At 43.8% G+C, this 20,320-nt stretch overlaps 3 protein-coding genes across 3 annotated transcripts; all 3 read right to left on the reverse strand.

The window, feature by feature from the left end:
• Positions 1 to 776: 776 nt before the first annotated feature.
• On the reverse strand, positions 777 to 2,901 carry K441DRAFT_698550 (uncharacterized protein; the record flags this gene model as incomplete). The annotated part of the gene is made up of 3 exons (XM_067653076.1): positions 777 to 2,438; positions 2,476 to 2,555; positions 2,658 to 2,901. 3 exons carry the CDS (start codon positions 2,899 to 2,901, stop codon positions 864 to 866), a joined length of 1,899 nt encoding a protein of 632 aa, XP_067500747.1. The 3' UTR covers positions 777 to 863.
• Positions 2,902 to 3,943: 1,042 nt separating this feature from the next.
• On the reverse strand, positions 3,944 to 4,929 carry K441DRAFT_575556 (PR-1-like protein; the record flags this gene model as incomplete). The annotated part of the gene is made up of 3 exons (XM_067644172.1): positions 3,944 to 4,017; positions 4,077 to 4,330; positions 4,382 to 4,929. 3 exons carry the CDS (start codon positions 4,927 to 4,929, stop codon positions 3,944 to 3,946), a joined length of 876 nt encoding a protein of 291 aa, XP_067500748.1.
• Positions 4,930 to 8,713: 3,784 nt separating this feature from the next.
• K441DRAFT_664888 (uncharacterized protein) lies at positions 8,714 to 10,374 on the reverse strand. Its single transcript, XM_067649420.1, has 2 exons — positions 9,936 to 10,374; positions 8,714 to 9,883 (listed from the first exon to the last, which is right to left on the reverse strand). The coding sequence occupies exons 1-2, from the start codon at positions 10,008 to 10,010 to the stop codon at positions 8,807 to 8,809; spliced, it is 1,152 nt and encodes a 383-aa protein (XP_067500749.1). The 5' UTR covers positions 10,011 to 10,374; the 3' UTR covers positions 8,714 to 8,806.
• Positions 10,375 to 20,320: the final 9,946 nt, after the last annotated feature.

A 20,320-nucleotide genomic window follows, 5' to 3' on the forward strand; every position in this document is an offset into this window, starting at 1 on the left:
AAGACTGCTAGAGAGGCTGTGCTAGATGCGCTGCGGAAACAGTGGAGCATGTCGTCGAGATCGAAGCCGAACCATGTCTTTGTCTTGAGTATATGGAGTGTGGTAGCCATTTGGGCGTTTAAGATACGCAGGCTGAAGGTAAGCTTCGTAAGTATATTTGACCAATGCTAACAGCCAATGCTTGTAGGGGAAGAAGCTATAAGATCACGTGGCAATAAATAAAATGTATTTAGAAAGATAGTACGCAGTAGGTAAGTCCAAATATTATAACGTAACCTCTTAATATTTTTGTAAGATTATAATAATTTACTTTATTCCTTGCAACGTCGAAATGGGCCCTCAGGTTATCGATAAGAACTAACCAATTAGATTGGCTGAATTTTATGCCCGTGCTTAGAAATATGGTGGTCCCAATTGTTAATATAGAGAGGTTCGAATTTGGGTAACGGTAGGGCTTAGGAGGAGCTGTTTTCGCAGTCTCATTTAGGGGGATGTTGTATTGGGTCTTCTAAATAAGGTCTATATCAATTCTAGCATGACTAGAAGGCATAATGGTGGTGAGATTGTTGGTTGAGTTCTATCCCTTAACATGATGGTTTACGTCCACAGTTTATCGATAAGAGCTGGCCAATAGGAGGCTCTCGTTGACCTGATATCTTGGCACTGATGTACATCTAATACTGGTGTTCTTAGACTTGGCGCCAAGCTGTGGACACCATCGTGTCAAGGGATATAGATACACGCGTTGATTTGAAAACGGTGTTCCCGTACGGACCACTTACTCTGAGGACCCTGATGTTGCAAGGGATAAGATTGTAATAATTTTCTTTGTAATTATAAATTATAGTTTGTCCAAGTTTTCATCACAAATAAAACCTCTCCTTCTTTTCCCCTCTGAGCTTTCTAACCTCCTGTTCATTATCACACGACGCAATAGCAATATGCCCGACCCGATGCCCGGCCGCCACGTCCCCAAACCTCACTCTCACATTCTGCATCAACCTCGACCTCTCAATTGAGTCTAGAGTCGAGCCACCAGGCGGAAGGTGGATATGAGGATTATCTCTCGTCAGCGACGAAATATTCATCGCAAGATCCGGGGCACGGCGTGTAAGCTCCAGCACCAGCCCGAACACTCCAGCTATGAACATGGAGCCCGTCGCTACGAACAGCATAGCGAGCCAAAAACGGTTGCAAATTAGTATTTCCCTCGACGTCGACACCGTCGCCACCATCGTCAACGTATTCGTACCGTTGTGAAGATTCGCGTTACCAGCGAGACCGCCCGGTACAGCTGAGAGCCCGATCCCAGCAATCCAGAACGTATTCATGAGCTGCGCGAAACTGATAGCGAAGGAGATGCTGCCGACGGTGTAGAGGAGCATGCCATCGGGGGTGTTGTTGAAGGGACTGCCTGGATTAACGAAGTAGCGCTGGACCGGGGTGGGGGTGTACATGTTGCCTGCAACGGCTCCGAAGAAGTCCCGTACATATTCCGCAAGTATGAAATCGTGGAGAAGTGTGTAAGCAGGAACTGGATGTGGCTTTGTGGACGAACGGATCTTGGTGACAGCGCACACTTTTCCGGTGCAGGCAGATTGGACTTCGACATAGGTCGTGTTCATGGTACATTCAGCGTATGTCATTTTCTGGTCGTCGTCGTAGCTGGTGTAGTAGAGCTTACGGGAGGTAATATTGGTGTCGCTTGCGTTGTGGTAGACCCTTGGAGTAGAAAATGTCCAGCACTGTGACAAGCCCGAGACCCACCCGGGAATTGATCGCGGCGATGAACCATTTATTCCCGGTACCACTGCGGCGCCACTTGCTGGCCGTTGGAGCACAGGACAATCCAGTACCCAGTACGATGTCTCCATGTTAAAGGTTGAATTAATTTCCGCTATCAAATTCGACGTAGGAATTCCGATAAGCGACGAAAACACAGTGGTGTTGCCGCCGCCAACTTCATACCAACCTTCGCTGTCCTGGGTTAGGTTCGAAAGGTGCTCTATCATAGGAATCTTCACATTTCCCCAAGTATCCATGGCCGAAACTTTGGTGGACAAAGGGCTCAATAAAGCTGCTCCGTAGAGCGCCTGGCTCGTAAATATTGCGCTTTCCGCATCCAGTTCGCCAATGGCTCCCATGTCTAGATACTGCATTGTTTGTGGTTGCGTCGTGGTTGCGGTACTGAAATCGAGTACACGTAATGAGGCCTGGCCGCCGATTGGTGAAAGTGTCCAGAGTATTATCAGCCCAGCACCGACAAACCCAATATTACGGAACTTGAGTTGCGTAACCACTGTAGCAAAAATAGATGTGCTCCCGAGAAGTTGATCAAGGACTTTCATCCGTTCGCCAAGTTCAAGTCTCCAGAGAGCGATTGCGTGCATTGCTTGTCCCACAATAGCCGCAAATAGAATGGGAAAAACCGTAGGGCCCTAGCCATTATTAGGGAAACCACCTAAGAATACTGACGCTAGACCATCGATACGAGTGGAAGACAGCGTGTAGCGCGGAGAAAGACAGGAGCTTGGTGTGGAACAGCCAAAATGCACCTACATAACGAGCAGCATTCTGAAGAAGCGATAGATGCGGTACAGATGACGTTGCTACTCCATCATAGCTTATAACAAAAGCGCCATAGACGAAAAACACACAGGAAATAATAATTGTAAAAGCATCTCCGGTGCAGCTGAGGGCGGCAAAAATACCACCTCGATGCAGATTCTGGGGCCTCTGGGGCCATTTCTTAATGAAGCGAGACTTTTCACTGGTAGCTTCTCTCGAGCCGCCTTCAAGTATAGGTAGTGGAGAGACTTCTGATGTTGATGGGAGAGGGGGGAGGCTTTTCTGCGATAACCGTCGTGTGTTCTCTGGGGGGGGATTGACGATGATATTCATGATTAAGAGAGAAAATGCGCAAAACAAGGGCTAAAACGACTCTCCGAGTAGCTACAAGCATGATCGACCGCAAGAGTGCTTTTAACATTTTGTTTCGTGTTATTGTGGCGTAGCAACCTGAAATTGTTTTTCAAATCATGTTTATTTAAAGGCAGTTACTGAAACGTTACTCCAGCAGCAGTACAACCAGAGAGCCGAATGACAAATGGGATACATCCCGACAAAGCAATTTCTAGAAAATTTCTTTGGGAAGTAATAGGTGCTACAGTGACTAACTCTGTTCATCTATAGATCGTTCCTAACTTGCAGAAAATTTCACGAGATGAATTTAAAAAAATGAGAAAACAAGTGAACCACTTGAGAAATATCAAGTGCGTATATAAGCACTGGATATTGTTCAGTTGATGGGGTTTGGTCTCGTAGCGCGCAGGTAGGTGCGGCGAAGTTGCGAACGCATTCGACTCTGACAAAAAGACGTAAAACAGCCAATGTTTGGCCCTAAATTTCGAAACCAGTGAACCGTACAATGGCTAAGCAGCGACAGACTCTCACCTTGCCATTTAAACATTCGCTCCATCGTCTCTTAGGAATGAGAAACCAGCTCCTTCAAACATTTAATCATGAGTTACCACACCAGCTGTTAATGAAAATGGAAATTTCAAGTTTAGACTACGAGTCTCAGAGGGTAGCAAGGCTCTTCTGGCCAAGGATATTGATGTATGATGGCTTCATTGCATGTGCACAAAGGGGAAGAAGTGAATATCAAGTCCGGCCTTCTAAAGGCTTTTGTAGTAAGTATCGACACAGAAGTGAAGCCCGAAATCTGCTGACCGTGTTCAGATATGCTAGAGGAAAGCAGCCGGGATATCAAAAAGAAACAGAAATTTTTCCGATAAAGGAATCCCCATCATGCATAAATGCCTCGTGGACCGCAGGTCGACATTTCCGACGCAAAGATGCTCAACACTAATGTAAAATGCTGGGAGAAAGAAACGGGTGACAGGTCAATTTCTTGACACAACTCATGGAGACATGAGGCCATCTAGGAGGTCCAAGTGGCGACAGGCGCGCCCTGACCCTTAGAGAGATTTGAGTCCCATTTGGGAGAGACGTTACCTAGGAAGGTTAATTAACATTCAATCCAATTCAATTCAATGATAAAGTGAAAGGCTTACCGGCGGGGAAGTAGTTACACACAGTAAACCACATGCCGAGTGCTGCTCCACGGCAATCATAGGTTGCGCAGCCTACCGTCTTGCTGTCCTTCCAGATCATCTGGGTGGCATGGCCGTACAGTTCAAGATCACCTGTAGGTGTATCCATGCCATAATACGGGTTATAATTCTCGATCTCGTTGTTGTACCAGCCATCCGTAAGTCCACCAGACACATTGGCGTTGGGAGCACTGCCGGCGAGATTTTGACCGACGCTAGAGCTTTGTCAGAATGCCTGGGAGCACACAAATGAAGGACATACTTACGAGTCATGCCTGAACTCACAGAACTTGGCGAGAGCATAAGCCGAGTCTGCCAAAGTTTGATTCCAGGTCAAAGCATCAGCGGAGTGGTTGGCACGGTGAATGTTGTGATGAAAAAGCACCATATTCTCGTAGTCTGGGCCAGAGGTGAGGTCGCCCTCAGCGGTACCAGTAACGTGCGAATTGCCGCCGGATGAGGTTTGAGAAGTTGTGGGAGCTGCGCTGCTGACAGGTGCGGCAGACGATGATGCAGGAGTATATGTGGGAGCGGCTGAAGACGCAGGAACGACTGGGGCAGCTGAAGAAGGCACAGCAGCTGGAGTGGATGTTACTGGCTTAGGAGCGTAGGAGTGTTTGTGACCAGCCCACGGCTTAGTGGTGACCTCAGCTGCAGCAGCGGACAACGATGGGTAGCCATACTCGGTCACACATTTGGTAACTGTCACATCAACCCAGTCGACAACAGTGTAGACATAGCCATCGCGCTTGCGAATTGGGCCTGCAAGAGTGCCAACTGCAAGAGCGGCAGTGAGAAAGATTGAAGACAGCATCTTGGATTGTTGAAGGAGCTTAGTGTGAATGTTTGCTTGTTGACTTGGGATCTCAGACCGCCGGTGAAGTGGGTTTGGAAAACGACTAAAGGATGTTAGAGCTAATACCTTTCATAGAACATAAAGCTAAACCAGGAGGCCGTCTTTGATGTTTATATCAGGCAACGGAATAGCTGCTGGCCTAAAGCCAAGTGGTTATTACTCACGTGGAAGCTTCACTGATCCTCACTGAGGGTACGAGCTGTTCGGTACGACTGAAGCGTACGTGGTGTAACAAAAGAGTGTAAAAGAAGGAGCAGAAGAGAATGTGGTCTCGTGAAGACAAAGCTTGCACAAGGAAAGACCGTTGATCAAAGGAATGTGGTGATGGAGGGTAATGGAGAGAAGAGATCGTAGAATGACGGCCGGTTTTATGGAGCGGATGACGCTAATTAAGCGAATTGGGCCGTCGGTGCTGTGAGATTTGGACATGAAACCTAATCTCAGAGGGTGACGCACAGGCCTGAAGAGGACATTGCAACGGGGATCCGGTAAGCATGCGTTGCAGTAGATGGGACACCGGCGTTGGCAGTGGGCACTTTATACACAGTCGATTACTGGCATGGCATCTCTCACGGTGAAGCTTTGACGAGCTCGAGACGGCATCATCGTGGGGAAGAGCAGCAAGGTGGGCATCCCTTGGGCGAGAGCACTCAACTCGCAGCAGTCCTTGCCCCGCCTCTGAAGGATCTCGTAAAAACTTCCGTTCGGAAGTTTGATACTTTGATTAAGGTGTGTTATTTTGCAGGGGCTGCTTCAGGCTGATTTTCGGGCTGGATGGGCTGGATGGGCTGGATGCGATTCGCTGCAAACGCAGAAAATGGTAGGGGTTTCGGCGATCTCCCCAGGATGTTTTCGTTGGCTGCGTGGCGCTCAGGGGAAACAAACTAGCGGAATCCTTCTCCGCTCGGCCCCTTGCTTTGGCCTGTCCCTTCATCTCGGGAACCTGTCGTGTGTCAGGGGCCGTGCTGCAGGTCCACAGCCACTCGACTCGCCAAGAGGTGTGCCTCTGCAACTGGCCACGACCTCTTCTCGCGCGGTTCAAGTTGTGACAAGGCGTGCAGTCTCACTGCAGGATACTGGCTAAATTGTATATAGTCAAACTGTCAGACCCGTGAGAGCCTCAGTGTTACCACGACTGCTCTATTTGTTTCCTTGCAAGGGTACAGCACTTAGCCAAATCAACCGTGTCCCCTTAGTCTGTCTCACGTGTGCATAGCAGTAGTGTCAGCCTCTTGAGACTCGAGAAGAGTTTTTTTTTTAGGTCATCCACATTACCTCGGTGACGAAGTCGTGCAAATTGTGGTTCAGGATGTGGCAGGACTTCCTTGGCACTCGGTCTCGCCAAACTGAATTTGAGAACGTGCGATTGCGACAAAAAAAAGCCATGCTTTATCTTGTCCGACTGAATAATGATCCAATGGCGCTCACATCGTCGAATGAAGTACCACTTTCTCCTCAGAAGCGGTCGACGTCAAAAATCTCATATCTTGGAGGCCAATCCTCTGACGCGTGTCCATCCCATTCTGGCTGAGATGGCTCATGCTTTTGTCTTAGAAGCCGACGTCCTGCATGCCTGGCTACCTGTGTATGAATGGGAAAAGGGTGATTGAAGCCGTGTCTCTCCTAGTGAGCTCGTCTTGTCTGGTGTTTGTTTCCTCGCCGTCAGCTTGGAGGGTGGATTCAGGATGGTGTACGCAGGCCCAACATCCGCCTCAATCATGGACAAGTCACTAGAATGCAGGTACCACTACTGTATAACCCTAGTCCGCGCTATTCGCTGCTGTTGAGCGCTGGGATGCAGGGGATAAGTTTACGTCAATAGCCTAGAAGTTTGTGTCAATAGCCTAGAAGTTTGTGTTAATAGCCTAGAAGTTTGGCATTAGGCTAAGCGCTGAAGAAGTTACAACTGATCATTTCATAATGACTATATCTGTTCACAGGATAACATCACAGGCTTGAGGTAAATGTGGAGATTTATCGATAACCTCTATCGATAGAATCTTCAAGGGTGATTAAAGTGGTGGTCTTCTTGGGAATGCCGGAATCGCATCCCAGGCTTCATATGTAATCGAGGCTGAGTAGAGAGGAAGAGATCCACAAGAATAACAAAATGTATCGCAAAATTTTCTCTTCTCTAAGCATATATCCGTCATAGCTTCACATGCAATTTCTTGCCTTGGTAGGATCTGCCGGTTGCGTATCCGTCATTGCCGCTTTCAATCCCACTTTGCCATGACTTTCCATTAGTCTTTCCGAACCGAATTCGTGTAACTGTAAGACGTAGATGCATTCATCCGTTTCGTGAAAGCATCGTGAGGTGAAACCTTCGCCATGCAAAGAACATCAACCACCATCAACCGTCTCTGGCAGATCCAGCGCCGGGGAGTCAAGAACTTCATCTGTGAGACCATGCGCGTTGCTGTCTTTCCCGGATTTGTATTTCCTTGCACCCTTCTTGTAGAGATCTGGGTCTAACGTTAAATCTGTGAGACAAAGCCTTTGTGTCTCTGCGTGTGTTACTGTTGGCCGGAATTTGAGGCTATATATTGTCCTAGTTAGCGCTGCCAGAAGGACCGGTCCTTTTGGTGCCAATTGGCGTTCATTAGTTACTCTCACCTCAAGCAGCTGATTCGGCCCGCTTCCGGGAGCCTTGGATTCCCGAATGATGTAATTACGCGATTTTAAAGGATTTGTTTCAAATTGTCTCCTTAATGAGCGTCTTGGATGGGCCATGCTTTCCGGTATCACTAGGTCGGGAATCTTAAACAACTATTACTAACTCGCGTTCACTACGATTTGTAGGCACCACATGCACTTCTATTCTATTTATCATAATACCTTCTCACGTTAATTCATCAGCCTGACCCATGCATATAAGACCTGTTTATGGATCCATCCTTGGCTTTTCACCTTCATCCCCGGTCTCCGGTGCACACAATCGACCCGGAGCAGAGCTAGCTTCTTTACTGTCGACCGTTGAGGTCACTCTCAGGTATCACCTTATGACTCACCACCCTGTTCTCGTATGTCTTACTACTGTCTCGGTCAGCGACTCGGTCAACGACTCGGTCTCCGACACGGTAACCAAATTAGTCTACTACCCTTTTTCTTATGTATTTATAGAGGATCTAGAGCCACATTCAATAGACAGAGTTCTTCTCAGTGACTTGTTCGTCCGACATTTACTCTACCACCCTCTGCTAAAATTCCGTCCAAGAGCTTGAGCCAACGTCTGCATGCAACTGCAGCAACACACCCAACTATACACGTCCCGGGGATGAGTCGAAGAAGTAACCTTAGGAGTCATTCACCATTTGTAGCAACTTCCACTATTTGTAGAAAGTGGTTACAGCTCATGACCACGCCAACAACTCCTACCGTAACAAAGGCAGCAACTCCATTGGCTTCGATTAAAAACACCTTCGGCGGGAACCGCCCGGCATACAAGCTCTCACGCGGACCGCTGTCAAATGGCTGGTATTTGCAGCCTCACTAGAATAATGCAGAACGACAACAATTAGCCCTCAAATTGCAATTTCGGCGCAAGTCGTCTGGCATACCCACTTTGGCACCGTTGGTTCTCGCTATGGCCGCCATCTAACTGTCTCTCTAGTTAGATTTATCTTCTATTTCAATCACGGAATTACCAGGAGACCACCACTCATTAGTCTGGATGCCCTGCGGGCATTTAGAACAAGACTAGTACAATAGTCTAGAAAATCGCAATGGAATTAACTAGCTTTCACTTTCGAAGTCGATAATCTAAGCCAGCAGGCGGGCTTATACGACATCTGCTAGCCCAACATTGGTAATAATCTATCCGTTTTCAACGACGCTAAGCCCACGAAATCTCCCGATTACGATTTGTACAAGCCGAACAGTCCGACGGTTTATACCACTGACTCCACTCAAACGCATCCTGCAGATCATCCATCGCCAGCCCGCAAACATGCACTCGAACCGGCGGTAGCCCTAATTCCGACCGCTCTTTCATCTTGTCGTACAATCTCCCAACAACTAGTCTCTCCAGTTTTTCACGCCAGGCAGAGTACTCGAACGAGAGTGTGAAGGAACAGTAGTTAATAGTGAGCTCGCGCAGCACGGGCAATGCAGCGAGAAAGTCCGTCCCAGCATCGCACGCGCGCATCTGATCCATCGCATAGCTCGCGGACACCAGCTTCTCAGTAGGATATAAAGACCCCAGTTCAAACTCCTCCTTCTCCACCTCCACCACCGCCATAATTTGCGCCTCTCTAGCCTCATCCATCAGCACCGGCGCCACACGCACCGACCCCGTGCGGTCTTGCATGATGTCACCCCAGTGCCCCGCGTACAGCTTCCGTAGCTTGCTGAGCGCGGCCGCCGGCAGCGGCCGCCGGGCTATGACACTGCTCGACCAGAACCAGCTTGCGCGCAGGGTGAAGGCGTTGTGTTTGTAGAAGATGGCTTCGGCTTCGGCTCTCAGGGTGCGGTTGGTGCAGAAGAGCGCGATGTTGATGCGTGGGGATAGCTCTGGGTACGTATCGGGGAAGGCCATGCCTAGGTTCGCCATTTCGCGATTGAGCCGATTCCATTCGAGGCGGCCGAGTAGCGCGAGGCGGATGGGAGCTTGCTCTTTTCGTTTTGGCCGGGAGGAGGCGGAGTCGAGAGGGACGAGGGCGTGGTAGTATATCAGATCTCGCAGCTCGCGCGGGAGGTCCATGAAGTTCTTTCCGGGGCGTTCAGATAGTACAGAAGGGTCCTCAGATTTAGCTGCTGGAATAGTAATGGAATGAACGGCGTTGCTCTCTTTTGACTCTGGTAATGTTGTCGTCGCTGTAGTGCTTGAGACTTCAGGCCGAATCTCATGACTAGCAGACTCCACGGATTCGACCTTAGGTCCGGTTAACGAAGGGTTTACAAAAAGATTCGTCTAAGATCTATCAGTTCATGCTATATGTGCTGGGATGTTATTTTATATATACTGTATTAACCCGCTTATTGCTGCCCCGCTGCCGAGAAGGTGGGGTTGCTGCGGTACGTTTCTTTGCTTTAGCCATGGTGAAGCTAAAGTAGAAATTAATGCTAGAACTGTTTTATGAAGCTTATATTAGAGATATTGATTTTTATGATAGTATGGGACATCCCTAAGTCTGTGTCAAAATGGAGATCCTGAATGAGAAGTCTCTCTATTAACAGTGGCTCTAGGGCCTCTAGGCAGCAAGGCAGGCAACAGGATTGAAGCCTACGAAGTATTCAAATCTAGTCTTGATATGCTCCACCAACGAAAATTTTTATCTCGGACCCAGGGGCTCTTCGGCGCCGAAAAAACAGGCCGGAATGCGGCACTGCGCAAGCCTCATCAGCCGATGTAAATAACAACAACAACATACACCAAGCGGCTGCATAATTGTAGAAGAGCTAATGGGCAGATAACCCAGAATTAAATGTATATTGTTTTGTTTTGTGGCGTTAAAGCATAAGATTTGGTGGTGTTGAGGCATGAGTGCACGGTGCCGCATTCCAGCCTGTTTTTTCGGCGCCGAAGAGCCAGGCGATCATTACCGTACTGAATCGCGTAAAGCACGGGCCCGCGTGGCGCACGCTTTTCGGTTATCAAAACCCACAACTTTTGAAGCTATACAATTATATATATACAGTAAAATCATACAATTTTTTGTTGTAGCACTCAGGGAGGCTTAGAGACTTAATTGGTAAAGATAAATTAATTACAATAGCGCTTTGGGAGCTTAATTTGCCTTATACAGCGCGACCTGGCCAGTATTGGCTCGACATCTACAATCGATGAGAAATCTATATCTACATCCTCCTCATCCTTAGGAGGTATAGGAGGAGGTGTAGGAGCCTTCTGCTTGCCCTTCTTAGCTTGCTTAAGGTCGTTTTTTAGTTATTAATCTGCTTGCCGGGCGATTTTTACCTCCTCCTACGCAGCAGCCTTCGCGCGCTGCTCCTGTAGGCGGATATCCTTTGCCACTGCCCTTATACGCTTCCTCTCCTCCAGCTTGTGAGCCTTCTCAGCCTTCTACTCCTCCTTACGCTTGGTCTCCTCGTCTTTTTAAAGCTATAGAGCCTTCTCTGCCTCCTCTTTTTATATTTAACGGTCTTGGGCGTCCTAAACTTTGGATAGTGACCAGAAGGTGGCTCCCCTATTGTACTGCGTAGGAGCTTTAAGTAGCAGAGGCTTGCTACGCTATTGGCGCTTCTTCTTATTTATAAGGGCCTCCCGGAGACGCTTATTTTCATACTAGAGAAGATTATTGCGTACTAAAATTAAGTGGATAGTCTAACCAAGCTGCCGTGCTGGCCTATTATATACGTCGGCTACTACCTTGCGCAGAAGTTGCTCAATTTTATGCCAATCTAACGCGCTGAGTACTAAAGTAGAGCTCTTACTTAATAAGGGCCTCTCCTTTTCCTTAATATTAAAGCGGTTAAGCACTTGCTAAGGATTAAAAGGCGATAGTCCTATTACCTTAAAAGCCTTAAGAATTGTCTTTTCTTTAAAGGAGCTCCCCCAGGCGTTATAGAATATGCGGAAGAAGTCTCTCTTTATAATAGAGGTGAGGCCCTAGCCTTTATCTATAAAATTTACAAGCTCCGACAAATAGGCAGAGCTAAGAGGCTTAAATAAGCAGATATTAAGAGGCTATAGCGTATAAGTTGAATAAGGAGGATCTTATTTTCGTTATAATACTATATAAACTCCATTGTAACGTGTAATCCATGGCTATTAAGAATAAGTAATCGATATAATCGCCTTGCCTTTACTTTTATTTCGCGATTAAATACCTATTTAAGCCATACAAGGCCTAGCTTATTGTTTATCCATCCACTAGGTAATAAGGTAAAAAAGGATTTATATACCATAGGGTTAAAATCTTATAACTAGGTATCCTATATATTGCCCAACAGAGCTTAATAAATAAGCGTAGGCGTAAGAGTAGTACCGTCGGCGCAAATACAAGCAATTATCGTAATCCACTCGCGGTTACCATCCTATATAATCTGCTTAATCCCCCCCTCTTTATACCGATATCGGGAGAATACCTGCTTTATTTTTAACAGCACCCTAATAAGGAAGCCCTTCTCATCCATATTGTATATATGGCGAGGCTATACGTCGTACTGCTTAATCTTTTTACGCAGGAGCTCGAAATATAGGGCGTATTTAAAGGCTAAATTAGCTCGTTTTCGTGCAGTATCCATGCCGGAGGTCCATCGCGATACTAGGTCGATTTTGTGTCGGTTAATAAAGCGCTGCGCCCACGTCCTACCTGCCTCTCTACCAACTATTTCCGACGCGAAATTTCGTATTATTGTCTTGAAGGAGGTAGCCCTCTTACGCAAAGCTTATTAATATATAGTACTAGCTCTTTTTCTTGTACGTCGTTAAGTAGGCGCTGATTTTCGCATTTTTCTGCATAGGTGCCTCGCACACCCCGGTAACGGCGCGACAGCATACTGCGCTTAATACCATATTTTCTAGCAACCTAAGCGTAATTAGGCTTTTCTCAAAGCTTTGGCGATTTTAATGACTCCAGGGCGAGCTCCATCGGGTCCATATTGAGGTAATTATGCGTTGTTGAAGTGTTAATCGATTTTGGAAAAGTCGTGCGCCACGCGGGCCCTTACGCGATCCAGTACGGTAAGCTCGGACCCCTAGAACTCGGTTACAGTGATCCGCAAAAGATCGTTTAATCGCGCCAAGCCCACGAACAGCCCGCATCGCACCCCACTAAAATTTGTATAAGGTTCAATGCTAGCTATTAAAGACCTAGCAAACGTTAGCAAACAGCCGTAAGTAGCTTAAAATGAAGCTTAAGTCTAGCCTAATTAGTATAATTATATAGGACCTTCTGTAGTATTTTCCATGACTTCTAACAGACGTAATAAGCCAGCTAAGCCGCCGATCCACGCATTAACGCATCCTTCTAAAACATTAAAAAGCGCTCCCATTTAATACTAACGCCCTCTATACCAGCAGCTAAGAAAGTAAGACCTAGGGCAGCGCCTTAGCCTCCTATACCTGTTTCCCCGCCTCTACGCCCTAGGTATTACCGTTTACGTCATTACCTCCAGCGTCTGCCTAGCCCTTAATAGATATATATGCAGAGAATAATAACAAGGGAGAGGAGAAGGTAGAGGACGATAATATAGAGGAGCCGCTGCTGGTAGTACGTTTTGTAAGTATATAGAAGGCATTTAATGGAAAGGAGGTTCTACCTAGGACTTAATTAGCAATATTAGACCGGAATATACTCTACCTAACTATAATTAAGGCTTAGAGGGAAAAGCTCTTAAGAGATCTCTTACTATAAAAGTTTAGAGTTTAGCGGCTTAAGGCGATTGCCTTATATAAGAACGCGCGAGCTTTTATTAATAGTAGGCGGTTAAGGGGTTGTTCGGCTGCAATATGGAGGCCTCAGATTCCATTTCATAATGTGTTAATTCGGAGTGATTTTGTCTGCACAGCCTCAAATTTTTGATACTCCTCTCACCGCTCGCAAAACGCTAGAATAGCACGCTAAAATATTGGCAATTTTACCGTATACAGCTTCTGAAATGGAGCTCTTGGCGTCATTTCAATATGGAGCTCTTAGCTCCTGTTACAGATTCCAGTTCAATATTGAGGCTTCATATTTGCACACGTCCGTGCAACCCGAAGAGCCATAGACGCGTGTTAAATCGGGAAGGAACGCGTTCTTTCTGCCGGACTTTCAGTTCATATTCAATCTGACGGTTTTGTAACCGAACAATCCCCCTTATCCCTTGCACCGATGACTGCGTCCACAAAGTGGTGGCCCGAGCTCAGCCAATTAGAAGCTCTTGTTTACGGGCGGTCGGAATTCTATCAGGAACTTCAATATTATCATCATGAGGTTCTTATTGTTGGGAATAAAGGCAAACGGTCACCATATAAGGCATATTGCCGTCACGTGTAGCAAGTTGCCGTTACGTACGGCAAGTTGCCATCACATGCCGCCGCGGCACTAGCGTGGTAAGGAACCTTAAGTTTCTTACCCCTTTCTTTAAGAAGAAAAGAAGAATAATTATCATACTATTTACGAACCGTAGCTACGTAATATCCCCCTTATGTAACTAATACTAATTAGTGGTTAACTTTATAGTTATACTATAGAACAGCTAGGTTTTCACTAAGAAGAGACGAGCCACTATACCAGTACTACTTGTGCTAGAGGAAGCTATCTTTTAAGGTTAGAACTGGTCCTAAACCTTAAATAGAACTCTTCTATAAATCTAAGGATCTAAAGGCCAGAACTGGTCTTAAGCCTTTTTAAGATTATGGATTCTTACGTCTATTATATAGAACAATACGCTTTATAAGTCTTCGCGATTTAAGGCCAGAACTGGTCTTAAGCCCTATAATCGCAAATATATGTCACGAACGCGTACCAAACGACAATCCCTATACTATTAATATTCCCTTCCTCCGAAGATATAACTATGGCCACTCTAAATAACTAGAGAGACTCCTTACTACTAGGGGTAGCTATATACGCGAAACTTATCAATAAAGATTAGGACGCATTTACCTTTAATATAATAACCTATACCGTAAAATAAGTTAACAGCTTTCTTCTATACCATATTCTATTCTACTAAGATAGCCACTACGCCAATTTATAGTTATGGGAATACTTTAGGGAGGATTTTATAGGATGGACCGCCGACACCTAGGCACTTAGCAATATTAATATTATTTAGGATTTTTAAGACTCCCTCTAAAGGAATGGGGTGTATATTGCTAAGGACGGTAACCTAATTGCTAGTAATATTTATGCCGTTCTTACTAGTATAGAAGAACTAGTATAGACAGAAGCTAAGATTATACATTAACTATGGAAACCTAAAACCAACCTATATTTTTCGGAAGGCAACTTTAATTCGGAATAAAACCCCTAGAATGCTACTCTCCTACCTAGAAGTACTCTACCACCTAGAGGTGCTTTTCCTCTACCTTTATTACCTCTAATTCCTCTATCCTAGCTAACTAATAAGCCTCTATTTTAAGAAGTTACGAATCTAATAAAGGTATATTTGGACGAAGAGAAAAAGTTTGGAGGAGAATTGTACGATATGCTTAGAGCAAAACTATAGGTCTTTTATAACTGCTGTAATAAGGTTAGAATTTAACGCCACTAGTTCCATTATGCTTTCTCTATTATATTAAAGGGATGGGCGGTAACGTTCTATTACGACTATATTATAGGTAAAAACTATAGCTTTAATATAATGCTTTAGCTTACTAGAGCCCACTTTAAAACCGATAAAAACCGCCAACTCTATATATCTAAATAGCGGGAGACTATATTCTAGAGAGTTATTACTTCTAACCTAACAATGACTCGCCTAGAGTGTCTTTAACTACTCTTTAATAAACTCTAGAAAATCTAACGCGGACTTACTAAAACTTACTAAAATAAGAACAGCCTAAGGGACTAGGTTATCTCAGCATGCCGTGGCGTTCCTAAGTGTAACTTGGCGCTATATAAACCTACGGACACGTTTAAAGGAGTATATGCTGAGCTACGCTCCGCCGTAGGTACTGCGATGCGAATATAAGAATCTTAACAGCTCTATACCGAAAGCCTTACCTAACTAAGCGTTCCCGACTAATATAATTATAACTAGACTAATCGAATATATAGCGGCTGTGGTAGGGAATACGGCAAAGGGTACGATTAATGTCAACTATAAGGTAATTATAGAGGTCCTTATAGAGGTTTATTTTAAAGTAATTGCTAGAAGAAGTGCTACGTTTATAAAAAGCCAAATTGCTAGTTAACTAGACACTCCCTTAATGAGCGAAAAGAGGTATATAATAAGTTCCGTTAGAGTATAAGAAACGTTAGAAATTATAAGATTACTACGGCCTACTTCTAAAGCTTTCTGGTTTAATACGAAGGCGTAAAAGACCTTAAGGGTGAGGTTAATAAGACCGAACAGCTCCTTATAGATATGGAAATTGAGGACTACTTACCTAACTAATACTTTACTGAGTATGGTGAGGTAAATGGCATATAAACCGTCGCTGTTCTTAATAACCAATCTACGCTCCATTTTATTACGAAGTTAGATATCTTTAACGAGCTAAAGGAGAGCTCTGCGTTTTCCTTTGACGATAGATACTCGGCGAACGTCTTCTATAGTATTATGCCGGATACTAGAGCCGTAGGAGTATCTATAGTAGGAGAACCTTAAGTTCGAGCCCTTTAGTAGCTTAATAGCTCTATTTAGATTAACTATTTAATGGTAGGCTAATACACGATTCATTTTAGTAAAGGTACTATAATCTCTCTCGGCATAATTAGGGTTTAAACCCCCTTAGGGTATATTACTTTTTATATTATTCCCACAAATACCCTGTTTCTATTTTGTATTAGAGATATAGATAAACTGGGCGTTAAGCTTAATAACCTTAAGAATATGCTCGTGTAGGGAGATAATCGGGTGCCTATTGTACGTAAGTGGGGTCACCCTTAGCTGCTCCTTTAATAACCAGAAAAGAGTGTTGCTTGGAGCTATTTAACTAAGTTAGAGTTACGCTAACTACACCGTCGTTTTGGTTACCTATTAGTTTACCAATTGCTTAGGGTTCTTTAGCAAGCAGGCTATAAAGTTAAGGTTAAGGTAATTGAGCATCTTATAAAATACTGCTACTATTGCTAAATAAACTAGAGGTCCCCTGGCTGATTTAAGTTTACCCTTAAAGATGACTACGACTTTAACTTCTATATTATTGTTGACGTTATGTACCTTAGCGGCAAGCTAGTACTCTAAGTTATTGACTTCTTAACCTCCTTCTAAGCCGCATAATTTTTAAAGGATATGTTAGCTAGGAACGTATGGGATACCCTTTAGTTATACTAGATTAATATCTACCTAGGACCCCCTAATTAAATCGTCTATAACGTAGGAAAGAACTTCTTATCTGTAGAGTTCCGATAATAAATAAAGGCAATGGTAATTAAGGTTAAGGAAGTCCCTGTTAAGGCATATAATAGTATTAGAAAAGTGGAGTGATATTATGCGCCATTACGCCGCGTATATAAGATTATCTCTTTGGAACTAAAGGACGCTAGTGAAGAACTTACCTTATAAATGGCTGTTAAAGCTATTAACGATTCCGCTGGCCCGGATGGACTCGTACCTACGTTACTAGTCTTTAGCGCCTACCCTTAAATAACTAACAATTCTCTACTATCTCCCTCTATTATATAACGAGCTGAGGCTATTTATAAAGCAATGAAGGAGGTACAACGTCTATACGCTACGCGCTAGGTCAATAACGTACTAGGAATAAGAAATGGCCTAAATACCTTGACTATGCTTAATCTGCCACTCCAATCTAAAGTACGGGTATGGCGTAAAAAGGGAGGATGGTTAGGCCTATATAAACTCATTATAATTAATGGTTAAACTTATACTCTTTAGATACCCTATAGACCTACTTAATTCCGTTTAACCGTTATTAGGCCCTATTATAAAGATAACAGTTCCGAGCCTTTGTAGGATGCCCTAGAAGATACCCTAGAAGATGCCCTAAAGGAGAACCACGATTAACGTGCCCTAGAAGGCGACTGTGATCCTAATATAATTGTAGTAGACGTGCCGCAACTACGACGCGGTAGAGGTCGCCCGAAGGGATCACGAAATCGCTAATATCTTATTGATTTTGAAGAGCAATTCGTTGCTGCTATAGAGAGTAGAGTCGAGTTATTAATGGCCTTTATGATAGCCAAAGAGAAGGCTGACTTTGAGCTCGTAAAATAGCTCTGAAAGGAAGGTCGTATTATAACCCTAGGAGCTCCTTTTTAAGCATCCGATAAGCAGGAGATTGACGGTCTTATCGTAAGAGGAGTCTTTAAATTTGAGAAATATAACCCTACCAAGTTTGATGGAGTTCGCATCTTTAAGTTAAGAATAGTTAACGAGATTAAGGGCAAAGCTACTGACGCCCTATTTGAGAAATTAAGGCTTATTATTTAAGGTTATAACGATGATGGCAAAGAGATGATTTTTATACAATCTCCCATAATTTAACGAGCTAGTTAGCGAGTTATTGTTATATTAGCTCCCTCCTTAATAAAGAATGGAATAGTAGTTTATTTACGAGATATTACTTAAGCCTACACCTAATTAGAGACGCACCTTTAGCGCTTAATATTAGTATACCTTCCGGAGTAAATTCGCTACCAGTATCCTGAAGACACGATCATAGTTATGCTTAAGCCATTGTATAGAATCGCAGAGGCAGGAACTTACTAGTAGGCTACCTATAGCAAGCACTATAAAGAGAAGCTTTTGATAACTACTTTTATATTTAATCCCTGCTTCCTTATTATAACTATAGGAACCCCATTCGGAATTGTCGGTATGTAAATTAATGATATAATTATCTTAGGAGACGACCAATTCTTAGCTCTTAAAGAGGATAAGCTAGTAAAGGCAAATCTTATAGCAAAGCTAAAGGAAAAGCTTGACTTAATAACACTATTACTCTTTAATAGATATATTCTCTCCCTAAATGAGGATTCCATTGCTTTGCGCTAGAAGGGTTAAGGTAAGAAGATTAATGTTATTAACGTTAATTCCCCAAAGTAAGGATACGTGGAGTAACGCGCTTGCGGAGCTTATGTTGCTTCTATCTGTTAACCTAAGGCTTTATTTAATCTCTCTGTTGCCGCCTAATACTAGGAACTAACTAAGGATGACGTTCTTGCCCTAAATAAACGTTTTTTCTGGCAAATAAACTATCTCGATTAGGGACTACTCTATATGCCTATTAATCTTCCTACTGCCAAGCTCTTTGTATTTGTTGATAGATCGTTTGCAAATAATAAAGATTTTAGCTCCTAGTTAGGATATAAGATTATTATTACGAATGAATTTACTAGAGAGAATGACTTTATAATCTATAGCAATCTTATTTATTGGAGCTTAACTAAGAGCAAGCGCGTTACCCAAAGTGTTTTAGCGTTAGAGATATATAAAATAGTTGGCGGAGTTAATATAGCAATTACAATTGGAACTACCCTAAAGATAATTATAGATTGACTCGAACTTCCTATTATCCCTATAATCATATGCACTGATTTATTTTCCCTCTATAAGTATTTAGTTAAGCTTGGTACTACGAAGGAGAAGCGCCTTATAATTAATATTATGGTACTTTGGCAATCCTACGAGCGTTAAGAACTCTTTAAGATTTAATGGATTAATGGCTAAGATAACCTGGTAGATGCGATGATGAAGGCGAACCTAAATAAGGCACTAGAGACGTTTATTGATATAAATACTCTACGTGTATAAGTTAAAGGTTGGGTTAAAAGGGAGTCCCTAGAAATTTCTTAGTTACGTGAGGTCTTGAGATGTCCAGGAACTTTAACCGGCGGTCAAAGTTATCTAATTAGTTAGATTCTGCAAACCCTAACTTAAACCAGCCAATTAGGATTTTCTATCCCCGGGATAGAAAATCGCTATTAGCTCGCTTACTGCTAGCGCCTTGGCGGCCCTACTGACAAGATACCTACCTATAACTTATAAGCAAGAAAGCACTATATGTTAAGAGGCAAATTTTAGGACAGCGAGACTTATATTATAATGGCAATAGTAAGTAAGGAGGATTAATTTTTATTCCGCTAGTTAAGCGGTATATGTATATAGATGGCAACTATAAAAGAAGAGTTGCTAGTGTTAGGAATAAAGGTAAACGGTCACCATATAAGGTATATTGCCGTCACGTGTGGCAAGTTGCCGTTACGTGCGGCAAGTTGCTATCACGTGCCGCCGCGGCACTAGCGTGGTAAGGAACCTTAAGTTCCTCACCCCTTTCTTTAAGAAGAAAAGAAGAATAATTATTATACTATCTACGAACCGTAGCTATGTGATATCCCCCTTGTGTAACTAACACTTATAGATAGAGCAAACTTTATAACTTAAATATTACTACTTATAGTACGAAATAAGGCTTCTAACAATAAGGACTTTGTCCCACTAACTTAGTATCCTAAGCTGCCGAAAGGAATAAAGAAAAAAGCGCCTCCGGAACCTAAACCCGTTCCTAAATTCTACCCTCTCCCGATTAGCAATAACAACCTCTATAGACGCCTAAATATACTAGAAGAAGTCAATATAAGCGATCCTTATGCTATATTTAAGTTATTCTTTATAGATAAGCTTTTAGAGAGGCTGGCGGAATACATAAATCGTAATATAAAGCTTTATCTAACTCCACTAAAGCGTTAGCCGAAGGAGTCCGTAAGGCTATAGAAACCGACATCTATACAAGAGCTTCTTATATACTTGGCGGTGTTAATTTATATAG

Source organism: Cenococcum geophilum, assembly GCF_001692895.1.
Source record: "Cenococcum geophilum 1.58 unplaced genomic scaffold K441scaffold_40, whole genome shotgun sequence".
NCBI classification, from domain to species: domain Eukaryota; kingdom Fungi; phylum Ascomycota; class Dothideomycetes; order Gloniales; family Gloniaceae; genus Cenococcum; species Cenococcum geophilum.

Bases quoted from the DNA above. Each gene is read 5' to 3' on its own strand.
- K441DRAFT_664888 (XM_067649420.1), bottom strand. From the start codon at position 10,010: ATGGCTAAAGCAAAGAAACGTACCGCAGCAACCCCACCTTCTCGGCAG. The intron at 9,884-9,935 runs GTATATATAAAA...GATAGATCTTAG, and splicing joins GCAATAAGCGGGTTAATACA to ACGAATCTTTTTGTAAACCC.